At 41.9% G+C, this 16,437-nt stretch overlaps 1 protein-coding gene across 2 annotated transcripts in view; it reads right to left on the reverse strand.

Moving 5' to 3' along the window:
• LOC134358355 (protein ERGIC-53-like) overlaps positions 1-16,437 on the reverse strand; it is a 126,617-nt gene that overhangs the window by 2,752 nt on the left and 107,428 nt on the right. Inside the window, exons 11-13 of one of the 2 annotated variants that reach the window (XM_063070483.1) lie at positions 13,538-13,682; positions 8,213-8,328; positions 5,056-5,543 (exon numbers count right to left, since the gene is read on the reverse strand). In XM_063070483.1, the coding sequence (XP_062926553.1) occupies positions 5,537-5,543; positions 8,213-8,328; positions 13,538-13,682 (268 nt within the window). In that variant the 3' untranslated portion in view covers positions 5,056-5,536. Of the gene's footprint in view, positions 1-5,055; positions 5,544-8,212; positions 8,329-13,537; positions 13,683-16,437 lie in introns of those variants that run through there. The other variant, XM_063070482.1, reaches the window with a different exon arrangement.

Consider the following 16,437-nt stretch of genomic DNA (forward strand, 5'->3'; position numbering starts at 1 on the left):
AAGCAGTTTTCATCACTGGGGCAAATTTGATCAGCTGTTCCATAAATTCTCGTGGATAGTCTTCGTAAAAATGGATCTCTGAACCGTTAAATTTAAAAACTCTCTGTTTCCTTGCACACTTTACGATTTGCTCTTTAACTTTAAAGCGAAGAAAGTTGACCAAAATTGGCCGAGGTTTACCTGAAATCTGAGAATTCGGTATGCAAATTCTATGAGCTCTTTCAATATCGGGAGGTTGAGGTAGAATATCCAGAAACAAAGATTAAAACAAATTGGCAAAATAGTCCAATAAATTCCCACTCTCAGAACCTTCCTTGAGTCTGATAATTTGTATATTATTCCGAAGAGACTTCGCCTCTAAAACGACAATCTTGCATTGAGCCTGTTCCAATCGGGTTCAAATATCCACAATCTGACATTTTGACTCTTTAAACTCAGTTTTCAAGGAAATAATATTTTCCTCAATAGTCTGAAAACTCTGTCGGAATGACTTCAACTCAGAAGTGTTATTGTCTATTTTGTTGTCGAGAACCATCAACGCACATTCCAAATACTCAGCCCAGACAGGCATATCTTCTGATTTTTCTTTCCAAGTTTTTCCCTTTCCATTGCTGGATTCGAAAGGCAGCTTTCCACTTCTTAAAGGATATGACACAATGACAACTATTTCCCCCTAAGATCCGAGAAATAGAAGTTAAAATTCAAGGTTTAAACTGGGGAAAAGGAGGAATTAAAGGCAGCCGCAAAATTTATGTATTACTCCATCGAGCCGCAGGCGGAAGCAGTTGGGTACCTCAGACTGCCAAAGCAAGAGGTTAAAGATATCAGTGGAAAATTCAGCCAGCTGATCAGCACAGGTCCTCAGTATCCCATCTGGGCAGGATGCTTTCCATTGGTTCACACTTCTGAAGGATGCTCTCATATCAGCCTCAGAGACTGATATCACAGTGTATTGGGGGTTGTGGGAGTTCATGAAGGGTCATGAATGCTTTGAGGGTCAAAGTGAGCACATAAGGCATTGAGTTCATCTGGGGTCAAAGCCTTGTATTCATCTATCTCGCCTGGCTTCATTTTGTAACAGATAATTGCATTTAAGCCCTGCCACAGCTGTCAAGCATCCTTCACCAAGTTTGGTCCCGAATAGCCACTTTGCCCGTGAGATGGCTTTCCAAAGACCGTACCTGGACTTGGCCAAGACGTCACAGGTGAACCATGGTGATGTGCTGCAGGCTACTTACAAAACTTCTAAATGAGGCTCTTTTGAATCACTCTCATTGCAATCTGCAGCCTGTAATTTCCTGCTAAACAATGTACTTTTGCATCTTCTTAATGAACTATCGATTTCATGATCTTGTGAAGGATTTGGCGGACTTAACTCTCAGGCACACAGGTATGGCACCTTTAAGCAAAAGTACATTGCCATGGCCGAAAGGGAGAGAGAAGGGGAGGACTCCAAGACAGACTGAAATGCAGAGTAATGAAACTCCTTCTACCCAGCATCTTGGTAGCAAATGTACAGTCACTGGAGAAGAAGATTGAGAACCTAAGGGAGAGATTGCAGTATTGGAGGGAAATGAGGAATTGCTGTGTTCTGTGTTTCATGGACACATGGCTCCCTCCAGAAAAGCCAGATGTGTTGGTAAGACCTGGAGGCTTCACGATACACAGGAAGGATCAGACTACTGATACAAAGAAGGAAAAAGGTGTGGGGGGTGGGGTCTGTGTTTCATGATAAAGTCTTTGTGGTACTCAGATGTGGTGGTTTTGTCTTACTCTTACTCCCCCCAGCCTGGAACATCTATCGATTAACTGCAGACTGTTCTACTTACAAGGAGGGTTCTCCTCTGTGATCCTGAGAACACTACATACTTGCAAATGCCAACAGTAATCAGATACTAGAGATATTATTTTTAATTTTTTTTTAGTTTATTGAGATACAGCACAGAATAGGCCTTTCCAGCTCTTCAAGCCGTGCCGCCCAGCAATCCACTGATTTGATGCTGGCCTAATCACGGGATAATTTACAATGACCAATTAACCTACCAACCTGTTTGTCTTTGGACTGCGGGAAGAAACTAAAGCACCCATTGGAAACCCATGTGGCCATGGGGAAAATGTACAAACTCCTTACAGGCAGTGGTAGGAAATTAACCTAGGTCGCTGGTACTGTAAAGCAGTGTGCAAATCATCATGCTACCATGCCACCCTCACCAAACATGCTGCTATCACCAAAAAAAGAAACAGTTCACCCCAAATCATTTCATATCAATAGTCAGGGGCTTCAATCAGGATTGATTCATGAAATCTCTACCCAGTTATCATCAACATATAACCTGCAGCACCAGGGGTTGCACACACTAGACTAATGCAATAGCAAGATTACAAATAAAAGGTTCTTTCAGAGAAAGCGGGACATGTCATTTTATTAATTGCTCACTAATATTTCCATTTGTATGAGGAAATTGTATAAGAATAGCATTGGCACTTCATCATCTCCAGCTTGTTTTATCTTTGGGGATCTCCTTGAAACCTACCAAATACTGAAAAGCCTAGATGTGGAGAGGATATTTCCAATAGCAGGAGAGTCTAGGACCAGAGGGCACAGCCTCAGAATACAAGGATAACCTTTTAGAACAGAAATATGAGGAGTTTCTTTAGCCAGAGGGTAGTGAATCTATGGAATTCATTGCCACAGATGGCTGTGAAGGCCAAGTCATTGGGTATACTTAAAGCAGAGGTTGATAGGTTCTTGATTAGGAAGGACATCAACGGTTGTGAAGAGAAGGCAGAAAAATTGGTTTGAGAGGGATAGTAAATCAGCCATGTTTGAATAGCAGAGCAGACATGATGGGCTGAATGACTTAATTCTGTTCCTATGTCTAATGATCTTTCATAATAACACACAACGCTGAGGGTTCACACTAGTGAGGACTGAGACTGTTCTTCTATCAGTCCACAATTGCTGTGATCAAGGAGCATTTACTCAACTCATTCACCATGATATGAACTCTGATCTCACAGATAACACGTTTCTTGTCTGCATCACCAAACCCCTGACAAATTGGGAGTGTTCAACAACACAAGTTCAGAGGAACTAACAATGTATCTAGACGGCAAGGCATTATTATTGTCAGGTACATAATTAAAAGGGCTTTCACACACACACACACACACACACACACACACACACACACACACACACACACACGTGTCTTCTTTTATTTATTCTGCACTCCTGGTTGTGTGGGCAATGACAATAAACTTTGGTGCAATGGCACCTGTCCCCAGGATGACAGTTCAACACTTCGATGCCTTGGATGAGTCATTGGATAATTGGCAGAGATCACAGTCAAGTCCAAGGCATGCTTCTGTATTTTATTAAGCTAACAGATACTGTATAGCAAAAGGAAGTCATTATAGAGGATCATTTAACTTAAAAACAAATTCTTCCTGCCTCCTGTTCTGATGATAGGGCTGTCGCCTGTTCCATAGACACACTGTTTTGTAGAAAGATCAAGATACTTGTGATTCAGTACCCAGTCAATGTTCATTAGAGATAATTTGTTAGTCAACATGCTCTGATACAAAACATGTTCCAGGAACCTTGGGTACTTGATTCATCTTTTCTTCAACCCTCAGGAGTTTAGATGAATGAGCTGGGGTGGGGTCTCTTTGAAACCTACCGAATACTGAAAGGCCTAAATAGGGTAGATGTGGAGTGGATGTTTCTTATACTGGGGGAGCTAGGAGCAGAGGGCACAGTCTTTAAATACAATTACTTCCCTTTAGAACAGAGATGAGGAGGAACTTTTTAGCCAGAGGCTGGAGGATCTGTGGAATTCATTGCCACAGACGGCTGTGGAGGCCAAGTCATTAGGTATATTTAAAGCAGAGGTTCTTGATTAGTGAGGGCATCAAAGATTACTCGGAGAAGGCTGGAGGATGGGGTTGAGACGGATAATAAATCAGGCATGATGAAATGGCGGAGCAGACCATATTGTCCAAATGGCCTAATTTTGCTCTTGTGTCTTATAGTCTTATGAGTGGAGTTATCTAACTGCCAGGATTGGCTGATTCAAAAATGGGATCTCCGTTGTCTGCTGGTACCTACCTTCAAGCAAATTTGTGCACTTATCCAACAATTAATCTGGGGAACCCAACAAAACAGTTCAGAGCAGGCAATGAAGCAATAACCCACAAAGTTTTCAATACTACCACACCGGCTTTTGGAGGGCATGGAGGGGCCACTGTACAACACTAGATAAAGTGGCAGAGGGTTGTCAACTCATCCAGCTCCATCACAGGCCCACGTCTCCCCACTACTGATGACATTCTTAAAAGGCAATGCATCAGAAAAGCTGCTTCTATCATTAATGACCCCCACCACCCCTGACATACTCTTTTCTCATTACTACCATCAGGGAAAGATTCAAGGTTGTTTAATGTCATTGCCTGTACACAAGTGTAAAGGAGAACAAAATTTTAAAAATACAATAAATATAAATACATAAGATAGCTTATATACACACATAGATTGATTATATGTCCATTAAATGAAGCCTGACACAGGAGTGTCTGTACATAAGGTGACTGACAGGAAATGATAAAATAGTGGTGGTGGGATTTGTGGAGGGGTGGGTGAGTGAGTGGAGGTGTTGACCAGACTCACTGCCCAGGGAAAGTAACAGTTTTTGAGTCTGGTGGTCCTGACATGAATGGTACGTAGCCTTCTCCCTGATGGGAGTGGGGCAACAAGCATTTTGGGAACAGCTTATTTACTTCTGTCATCATATTTCTGAATGGACGATGAGCCCGTGAACACTACCCCACTATTTTTGCTCTCTTATTGAACTACTAACTTATTTTTGTTTATATATGTAATTCTTGTTGCAATTTATAATTTATTTTATGCCTTACAATGTACTGGTGCTGCAAAACAACAGATTTTCTTTCTTTCTTTTTAAATCTTTTTATTGAATAAGTATACAAAAAGGTAAGCCATAAAGGCACTAATACACTGTTAGAATATAATAAAATTACAGGAGATATTAATACAAAAAAAAGATACAAACAATGTAATTTAAACATAACATACTAAGGTAACATAATAGTATACTAATTTTTATATATATATATCAATAGAGAAAAGGAAAAAAAACCCCCAAAAAAACCACCGTGCAACTAATTAAAAGCAAAGCAAAGCAATGGGCTAACTTGGAACCAAGCAGAGTTAAAAAACTTAAAATCACGTCCTCAATCCCGACCTCCATTAAAAACAGTAAAAAAGACAAGAAGGGTATATAAATATGGAGCAAAAAAAAGGAGAAAAAAAATTTACATTAAATGAAAATATTGAATAAAAGATCTCCAGGTCTGTTCAAATTTAAGTGAGGAATCATGAAGATTGCTTCTAATTTTCTCCAAATTCAAGCATAATATCGTCTGAGAAAACCAAAAAAAGGTAGTTGGAGCATTAAGCTCTTTCCAATGTTGTAAGATACATCTTTTCGCCATTAAAGTAAGAAATGCAATCATTCTACGGGCTGAAGGAGAAAGATTATTGGAAATTTTAGGTAGTCCAAAGATAGCAGTAATAGGGTGAGGAGAGATATTTATATTCAATACCTTGGAGATAATATTAAAAATGTCTCTCCAAAAAGTTTACAGAGTAGGACAAGACTAAAACATATGAGTTAAAGAGGCTATCTGCCCCGGACATCTATCACAAAAAGGATTAATATGAGAATAAAAGCGAGCTAATTTATCTTTGGACATATGTGCTCTATGAACAACATTAAATTGAATTAGGGAATGTTTAGCACAGATAGAGGAAGTATTGACTAATTGTAAAATCTGCCCCCAGTCATCCACGGAAATGATAGACCCCAATTCCTGTTCCCAATCTACCCTAATCTCATCAAATGGAGCTTTCCTAAGTTTCATAATAATATTATAAATCATAGCCGATGCACCTTTCTGACATGGATTAAGGTTAATTATAGTATCTAAAATATATGTAGGAGGAAGCATTGGAAAAGACAGTATAGTACTTAGGAAATTTCTAACTTGTAGATATCTAAAAAAATGTATTCTTGATAAATTATATTTATTAGATAATTGTTCAAAAGACATAAGGGAACCATCTAAAAATAAATCCAAAAACTGTGAAATACCCTTAGTCTTCCAAATTTGAAAAGCACGATCCGTAAAAGAGGAAGGAAAAAATATGTTACCTAAAATAGGAATCGCTAGCCCAAATTGGTTAAGATCAAAAAATTTTCTGAATTGAAACCAAATACGTAAGGTATATTTAACTATCGGGTTAGATACCTGTTTGAGGCATTTCAAATCAAAAGGAAGAGAGGAACCTAAAATAGAGCCAAGTGTATAGCCCTGAACAGATTGTAATTCCAATGCTACCCATTTAGGAATGGATATCCTGGTCAAGTAACCAAAATTTCATATGTCGAATATTAATTGCCCAATAATAAAATCTAAAGTTGGGTAATGCTAAACCTCCATCTCTCTTAGCTTTCTGTAAATGTATTTTACCCAGTCTCGGGTTTTTATTTTGCCAAATAAATGAAGAAATTTTTGAGTCAACTTTATCAAAAAAAGATTTTGGAACAAAGATTGGTAATGCCTGAAATATATATAGAAATTTTGGCAAAAAAAACATCTTAACTGCATTAATACGACCAATCAAAGTTAAATATAAAGGAAACCATTTAGATGAGTAATATGGTCAATTAAAAGACTAAATTGTGCTAATAACTCTAAAACAGCAGGGATGGATTTTTGAGGATTAGAAATATATAAAAGTAAGTCATCAGCATAGAGTGATATTTTATGGGACTTTAAGCCCCGAGTTATCCCAGTAATATTTGGAGATTCTCGAATGGCAATTGCAAGAGGTTCTAATGCAATATCAAATAATAAAGGACTAAGAGGACAACCTTGTCGAGTGCCTCGAAAAAGAGGGAAAAAAGGTGAGCTTAGAGAGTTAGTATGGACCGAGGCCACAAGAGAATGATATAACAGTTGGATCCAGGATATAAATTTCGAGCTAAAATTAAACATTTCAAGCACCTTAAATAAATAAGGCCATTCTACTCTATCAAAAGCTTTCTCAGCATCTAAAGAGATAACACACTCAGGAACATTTTGTGAGGGGGTATAAACAATATTTAACAGTGTGCGAATGTTATAAAAAGAGTAATGACCTTTAATAAAACCCGTTTGGTCTTCCGAAATAATAAAAGGAAGTACTTTTTCTAATCTGTTTGCTAATAACTTAGAAAAAACTTTAGAATCAACATTTAATAAAGATATTGATCTATAAGATGCACATTGAGCAGGATCTTTATCCTTCTTTAATATTAGAGAGATTGATGCTCTATTGAAAGATTCGGGAAGTTTACCAAGTTTTAATGAAGCCTCGAAAACCCTACAGAACCAAGGGATTAATGAAGGGGCAAAACATTTATAAAGTTCTACAGTAAACCCATCAGGGCCAGGAGCTTTCCCCAAATTCATAGAAGAAATAACATTCTTAATCTCATCAGTGGTAATGGGAGTATCTAACATAGAAGACATATCCTGTGAAATCTCAGGGAAGTCTAAAAAATCATTCATATATTTAGAGTCTCGAGGAGACTCTGATTGATATAAGGAAGAGTAAAAATCACAGAAGGTTTGATTAATCCCCGCATGATCAAGTATCAGTTGGCCATTTTGATTATAAATCTGATTAATTTGAGATTTAGCATAATTAGACTTCAATTGGTTAGCCAGCAGTTTGCCAATTTTGTCACTGTGTACATAAAATTCACTTCTTGTTTTCTTTAATTGGTTTACAATCGAGGACGAAAGTAACAGATTTTGCAACATACGTCAGTGATTATAAATCTGATTCCGATTTTTTATTGCTTCTTGGCATAATACATATTGAACAACAACATAAGAATGGGTTTAATAGTGAAGCTGAAATCTGTGAAGCAGGGATTCTCAACCTTTTATATGCCATGGACCAATGCCATTACTCAAGAGGTCCATAGACCCCAGGTTGGGAACTCCTGAGACAGACTGTACAGTACGTGAAATATCCAACTAGCTTTGCAATTTTTGCCCTGTGTACTAACAAGCCCAAATGCAGTGTCAACAGTTCATTCTTTGCCACTATATACCTCTCTCAAGTGCCAAAAAAAATTACCTGTGTATTAGGTAGTAGAGAAAGAACACGGACTGGAGGACGATGAATAGCACGAAGTGCCATATTGAGAGGCAGGAAGGGACAGGAGGTGCCTTTGGACAGCTGATGCGTTGAGCCTGCAGAATAAATTTATAAATACAAGTTATACCATTCTACCAAATCAACAACTCATATTCTTAACTGTCAAATGTTAGCTCCTAGAGATTTGTCTACAGTGTTGCAAAAGGTAAATGTAAAATTGAACACAATTATCATATCTTATCACAGCAGGGCAGGCTGTTCAGCCCATTAAGACAAGACTTGGCTCTCAGTTCAAACTAATTCCACTCTCCCACCCTGCGTAACCAACTTTCTCTTTGACAATAAGACATAGGAGCAGAATCGGGCCATTCAGCCCATTGAGTCTGTTCCATCATTTGATCATGGCTGATTTATTTTCCCTCAATTCCATTCTTCTGCCTTCTCCCAATAATCTTTGATGTCCTTACTAATCAAGAACCTATCAATCTTCACTTTAAATCTACCCAATGACTTGACCTCACAACTGTCTGTGGCAATGCATTCTACATATTCACTACCCTCTGGCAAAGAAATCCCTCCCCACCTCTGTTCTAAAGGAACGTTTTTCTGTCCTGAGGCTTTGTCCTTTGGTCCTAGACTCCCCCACAACTGGAAACATCCTCCGCACATCAACTCCATCTAAGCCTTTCAATATTCGATGGTTTTTAATTAGATTCACCCCCTCCTCATTCTAAATTCCAGCAAGTACAGACCCCGAGCCATCAAATATTCTTATATTTCTATAAAACTCCCCAGATCTGCCTATCATCCGCCAACAGGAGGGGGTCAATCAAAAAGCAATCTTTGGAATGTGGGAGGAAACTGGAGCACCTGCAGGAAACCCACAAGTTCACAGGGAGAACTCCACAAACTGGGGAAATTGTCTGTGCAAAGCTTTGAAACCAAACACTTCCCCAAAGCAAAGTTCCACACTTCAGAAGTAGCCATCGTAACCAGGTCGAGCCACATCAGAACTCGAAAAGAACACAGGCCTTAAAATGATGAGCAGGATATTTGTATTCAAAGATGGATGAATAACAGAGGGGCCAATGCGAGAACCAATACTCCAAATTTAAATCAACCTGCGTGCCATTTCCGCATCATGTTTTAGTACGTGTGCTGATTACATTCTCTATAAATGCACTCCCCTTACATCTGCCTACACGGTAGTCTTTAAATGTTCTTCCCAATGCATTTTATCAATCCTAATGTGGCATTTACCAAATAACTAAGTACCAATTTCGGCAAGGATGTGGTTAAACTGGAAGGCAGACAGAATAGATTCACTTGGACATTACCTGGACTGGGAGGGGGGTTGACTTATAAGAACAGCCATTCTGAATAGGCTCATTTTTTTTTCTCCTTGAGCGTAGGAGGCTGAGGGGCATTGATAATTCTTTCTCCCAGGTTAGGGGACTCCAACACTGCAGGTTTAAGAGCAGAGGGTCAAGTTTTAAAGGGGAACCAGGTTTTTCCACTTTGATGGTGTTAGATATGTGGAACAAGCTGTTGTAACTGTGAACAGTCACCGGAGAGGCACTGAAGCTAGTGGATAGAGAAGCGTTTATTCTGGCAAAACAAGTATTCAGGCATCTTATTCCAGACACTGTTGGAAGAAGGCGCCTGCCCAACTCACTATTACATGATAGTTTTATATGATAAGTTTCAAAGGTAATATCAGGACAATCTATAGTTACAATGTATTTACAATGCTTCCTTTGAATTACATATAGTTTTCAAACACCTCCTCCACTGTACCCACACTCCAGACACCCAAAGTAAATGTTAATCCCTACTGACTCTAGGTTGAGTTACGGCTCATTCTAGGTATCTGAGGTCCAAGTGGAGTGTTTCTTTGGTTGAAATTGGCCCCAACCAGCAACTCCAGGAAACCAATTGTTCTGTGCTGCACTTTAAAGTCAATCTGTAGTCCACATTCAAATCTGAAAAATGGCTGCTGTTGGAATTAATATTTGCTCTATACCCTAACTCCAGAATGTGCTATAACACAAGTTGCCAGTGGGAATATAAAGGTGAATACAATTATAACGTTAAAAGACATTTGGATGGGTACGTGGTCACGAAAGGTCTAAAGGAGCATGGGCCAAATGTAGGCAAATGAGAATAACTCAGGTAGACCATGTGAGATGAGATAAAGGGCCCATTTCCGTGAGGTATGACCCCAGTTTCCCCAGTTCCCATCTTCCACCAGCTCCCAGTCATCATGGACTCTTTACTACTGAGCAGGTAAGAAGAGCTCTGGGGAAACCCAGACACGGCAAAGCATCGGGACTGGATGGTGTGAACCCTAAGCTCCTGAGCAGCTGTGTGGAGTTCTCCAGCGCATTTTCAATCTGAGTCTCAGCCTGGAAAGGGTCCCCACTGTGCAGAAAACATCACAGGTGATCCCAGTACCCAAGAAGGGCCGACCAGAAGTCTTGAATGATGACCGTCCAGCAGCCCTGAGCCCACACATCAAGAAGACCCTAGAGAGGCTGGTCCTGGCTCACCTCTGACCCCTGGTCAGATCATCCCCCAATCCCCTGCAGTTTGCCTGCCAGGAGTACATTGGAGTCGATGGTCCTGTCATCTACCAGCTGAACAGAGCTTACTCCCATTTGGATAAGCAGAGCAGCACTGTGAGGATCATGTTTTTTGATTTCTCAAGAGCCTTCAATACCATACAGCCCTCATTGCTGGGTTGGCACTTCCATTGTATCCTCGACTGGCAGACCACAGTTTGTGTGGCTTCAGAGCTGTGTGCCAGACATGGCTATAAGCAGCACTGGGGCTCCACAGGGCATTGGCTCCATTCCTGTTTACTCTGTATACCTCAGAAGTTAGATGCAACACTGAGTCATGTCATCTGCAGAAATTCTCTGATGACTCAGCAATAGTTGGGTTTATTAAGAGAGGACAGGAGAATGAATACTGGGCCCTGGTGGAGGATTTTGTAAGCTGAATCATCTGCAGCTCAACATCAGTAAGACAAAGGAGATGGTGATGGACTTTAGGAAGACTAAGCCTGCACTGCTCCCTGTAACTATTGAGGATGAGGACGTGGATGTGGATGTGATAAAGACCTAAAGTACCTAGGAGTGCACCTAGCTGACAGACTTGAGTGGAGTGCTATCACCGAGGCTGTGTACAAGAAGAGCCAGAGTCCCCTCTACTTCCTGAGGAGACTGAGGTCCTTTGGAGTATGCAGGCCTCTCCTTCACACATTCTACCACTTCGCTGTCACCAGTACAATCTTCTATGCAGTGGTGTGCTGGGGCAATGGCATCAGCACGGGTGATGCCAACAGGCTCAATAAACTGATTAGAAAGGCTGGCTCTGTTATAGGAGTCAAACTGGACACACTGTAGGCTGTGGTAGAACAAAAGACCCAATGGAAAATCCTGGCAATTCCGGACAATGTCTCTCACCCTCTGCATGCCACCTTGGCTGAACAGAGGAGCACATTCAGTAATAGACTAAGACAACTGTGCTGCTCCAAAGAGCGCTATATGAGGTCATTCTTACCCTCTGCCATTTGGTTCTATAATGAGTCAAGCTGAGAATAAAAAAGTAACTGTAATACCAGAATAACACACACAAAATGGTGGAGGAATTTTGCAGGTCAAGCAGTATCTACACAAAGGAATAAACGTCAACGTTTCGGACCAAAACCCTTCATCGTGAATGGTAAGGAAAGGGGAGAATGTCAGAATAAGGTAGGGGTAGGGAAAAAAAGTACAAGCTGGAAGGTGATGGGTGAAGTCTGGTGAGAGGGAAAGTAGATGGGTGGTGGAGGGGGATTAGCGAGAAGGTGGAAGGTGATGGGTGAAGTCTGGTGAGAGGGAAAGTAGATGGGTGGTGGAGGGGGATTAATGAGAAGCTGGAAGGTGATGGGTGAAGTCTGGTGAGAGGGAAAGTAGATGGGTGGTGGAGGGGGATTAGCGAGAAGCTGGAAGGTGATGGGTGAAGTCTGGTGAGAGGGAAAGTAGATGGGTGGTGGAGGGGGATTAGCGAGAAGCTGGAAGGTGATAGGTGGAAAAGGTAGAGGGGCTGAGGAAGGGGGAAGCTGATAGAAGAGCAGAGTGGCCCATAAGTAAAAAGGGAAAGAGGGGCATCAGGAGGTGATAGGCAGGCGAGGGGAAGAGAAGGGGAAAGAAGGGGAGCCAGAATGGAATAAAAGAGAAGGGGGAGAGGTGAGAAATTACCGGAAGCAATACTCATGCCATCAAGTTGGGGACAACCCAGACAAGAGACGAGGTGTTGCTCCTCCAACCTGAGAGTGGCTTCATCGTGGCAGTAGGGAAGACCACAGACAGAATGGGAATGGGCAGAGGGATCATAGTGGTTGAACCCCGGAAAATCCTGTTTATTGGGGATGTACCTAATGCAAGGTGTCAACCATCGCTCTGCCCCCACTGATGCTACCTAACTCTCTGAATTCTTCCAGTCTGCTTTTTCGCTCTGAACTGCAGAGCGCTTAAAAGACGGTACCCACTGACTGCTGTATGAGCAGAGGGAATGGAAAGGTTCATTTGTATCTCAAGCTACAGTGGCCCTGTGGAACACCCTGCATTGCCACTGAGAATACAACTAGGACGTCCAGTAGCAAAACTGAATGCAGAGCGAGGTCTCGCTTCCTCTTCAACATAAGGCTGGGAGGCTTTTAAAGGACATCTCTGGGAAACCGTCTGGCAAAGTGAATATCTATCAAAAGCCTGCCTGTGTCTCTTTCTCTCCCTGGGGAAATGCCATTTGCTTTCTTGGATGCTTTCAATTGGACAGGATAAGTATGACTTTCAATGAATTTTAACCCCAATGCTGCTCGCCACATTGGGCAAGACACACAAATAAATTATTTAAAGCAAAGGAAAAATGCTGGAAAAGAGACAATACTGATCTAATGTAGTTAAAGAACTTAGATCAGCCAGTAAGCCAACTTTAGCAAAGCTCTGGCAATATACTTTACAGCATAATTAAATAAGAGCACATGGAGCATTGTAGGAATGCCATGATGGAACCAGAATGTGTGGCAACACTTTTGGGCTACCCTCACCAAACCCTCAGGTGTGTCCGTTGTCAGCACAAATGACACACTTCGCTGTATGTTTCCATGAACATGGAACAAATAAACTTGAATCCTGAATTGGTAGAAATGCGGGGAGAATCAGGATAAGTGGCTGATATGGAAATCTATTACTGTGTTTTAAGACTCAACACTGTCCAAACTCATAACCAAAGCAAAATTCAGAATTATTCAAGTCATACCTTTGTGTTTATTAGACTGTTAATATCCTTCTTGACAACATCGATGTGCTCTTTAATCTCCCAAAAATGGCCCTGGTCTGCAACCATGATGTTTAAGGACTTCTGGCTTAGTCTCACCTTTGAGAGAATATTTTCTATGTTTGTCCTGGAAAACAGACCATAAATTCATTAATATGAAGTGGTCAGACCCCAAGACATTTCTATAGCAGGACAGCATCATGTAGGGCTTAGGGTATTTGCTCTTATTTGCAGATGATTCAAGGGCTGGGAACAAGGATTCAAAGTGAATTCTCATATTTGGAAGCCATGAGATCTAACACCACTTCATATGGAAAGAGATTACAGAGGAAATGAATAACTTGTTTTGCACATTTTTATCTCTTCACTGTCTTGCATAATTTACATTTTGTATGTTCTCTGAACCTAATTGTCTGTGACACTGCAGCAAGGAAGTCTTTACAGTACCTGTACCTCACTGTACTTCTGAATGTGACTGCATACATACATCTATTGATGCTTCTAGACACATCTTCTGTGATGTTCCTGGAATCATCGGGTGTTTCGGGTCTTTCAACATCATACAACCTCCTCCAGGTGACCCAGCCGGGGCTGATCAGACCCCAGCTTGTGTCCAGATGGCTAGCTACTTATGACTCAATGGCTCCCCTCTTTTGAGCCACAGCCATCTTGAGGACCTCTCTGCTGCACCGGTGGTACTGCGGATGGCTCTCCTCTTCCTCTCTCCCTCGATGCCCAAAATGCTGAAGGCTCTAACTAAAGAATGGGCTACGAATTCCCTACAACCAACCTCCACTGGGCTCCGAACCGTTCAGCTGCGTTACTAACAATAATTGTTGTCATGGCTTGCAGCTTCCTATCAACCCCTCCCTTCGCCGTTGCCTCCAGAATTTGGTTAACATCTTCATCAAACCGCTTCCACAGTGAAGTCATGTTAGCTGCAGGCCATTTGATCCGCCTCCTGTTAGACTTCATGTTAGAGGGATTAGTTTGCAACACTTGGAGGTTGCGGGCACTATGGGGTGACTCCGGGCCTGGCCCCTCCTTCATCTCACCAGGTTGGACACCTGCGCGTTGTGCTGCTCCTGCTCCCGCCAAACACTTCATCCTCGCTTGGTGACAATAACTTCAACTTGAATGTAGAAGTGCAAGTCATTGTTTTAAAAACAATCTGCATGGTTACCTTGGGAAATCCCACAAAGAAAATTCTGCTGCCAACTGGAAACTAAAGGGAATGCAGTGCATAGTTCATCAGTCATGGCACCCACATCATGCACAAGTACAGCCACTTGGCTCTACTCCAGCGCAATCCTCTAGTTAGCGAAACAGCAGATGGTTTTGCTTTGCTTATTAAGTCCCTGCCGTGGCAATGTCCGCCGCAAGTGGGAAAAGACCTTCTCAGTTGTCACTGTTAATGAGGAAGGGGATTAACGTTTTAAACAAGTGAAATTTCAGATTTAACATATAAAACAGGTCTGATATCTTGTGGGTGCAGTCTCCGAATTGGGCTACATTTGCATTTCATTCCTTAGTAATACTGAGAACACTCAGAATCATCTGGGTTAATCTTCCAGGTCGCTGATCTTTCTGTGCTCACAGATGCTGCCTGCTGCCTGGTCAGGCCAGTCTTTCCAGATTCATTTTTGTGGCTTGTTCTGAGTCATTTCACGCAAAATATTTTTTAAAATGGCTGGAGAAAGTCGAGATTCTGTAGATGCTGTACACACAAAATGCTGGAGGAACTCAGCAGGTCAGGCAAATAGTAAAGGGCTGACTTTTCGGGCCAAGACCTTTCTTCAGGACTGGAAAGGAAGGGGGAAGCTGCCAGAATAAGAAATGGGGGGAGAGGAAGGAGACGAGGATCAGCTAGAAGATGATAGGTGAAACCAGGTGGGTGGGGGAGGGGGATGAAGTAAAAAGCTGGGAAATGATAAGTGGAAAAGTTAAAAGGCTAAAGAAGGAATTTGATAGGAGAGGAATGTGGACCATGGGATAAAGGGAAGGAGGAGGGACACTAGGAGGAGGTGATAGGCAGATGAGGAGAAGAGTTAAGAGGCCAGAGTGGGATTGCGTAAGAGGGAAGGGGGAGGGGGGGAAATTACCAGCAGTTGGAGAAATCGATGTTAACATGCTGGAGAAATTCAGTGCATTAAGACCAGGGTCTACTGAGGCAATGGAATGGCTGAAATTCCACAAATGCTGTTTGGGTCACTGAGTTCCTCCAGATCTGGCTACTTGGAAAAAGACTGCAAGCCAGTTAGGTATGTCCCCCTTGTCTCCCCCCACTGATCTCTCTCCTGCTATTTATCCCTGCAAACTTGACAAGTGCTGTGACCTGCCCCTACATCCTCCCATTCAGGATCACAAACAGTCCTTCCAGATGAGGAAACACTTCACCTACGAGTCCGTTGTATCCAGTGCTCCCTCCTCTGGGTCAGTGAGACCTGACGCAGCTTTGTCTCGTATCTTCGCTGTGTCTGCCACAAAACTCAGGAGCTCCTAGTGGTTACCCACTTCAACTTGACTTTCCATTCTCATTGCCATGCATGCTCATGGACTCCTCTACTGTCACAATGAAGCCATACTCAGGCTGGAGAAGCATCACTTCATATTCCATTTGGCTAGCCTCCAACATGATGACATGAATATCAATTTATCTTACTTCTGGTAATTAATAAACCCGTCTTCTCACGCTTTCCATTCCTCATTCTGGTTACCCTCTCACCTCTTCTCTTTTTCTCACCAGCCCATCATCTTACTCTCGTTCCCTTCCTCTTTCCCTTTCTTCCATTGTCCACTGTCCCTTCCTATGGGATTCCTTCTTCTTTAGCCCTTCCTTGCACTCGCTTGGGTCTGAGAGCGAGGAACGACTCGCTGTTTCA

This window comes from Mobula hypostoma, chromosome 18 (assembly GCF_963921235.1).
Source record: "Mobula hypostoma chromosome 18, sMobHyp1.1, whole genome shotgun sequence".
In the NCBI taxonomy this organism is placed as follows: domain Eukaryota; kingdom Metazoa; phylum Chordata; class Chondrichthyes; order Myliobatiformes; family Myliobatidae; genus Mobula; species Mobula hypostoma.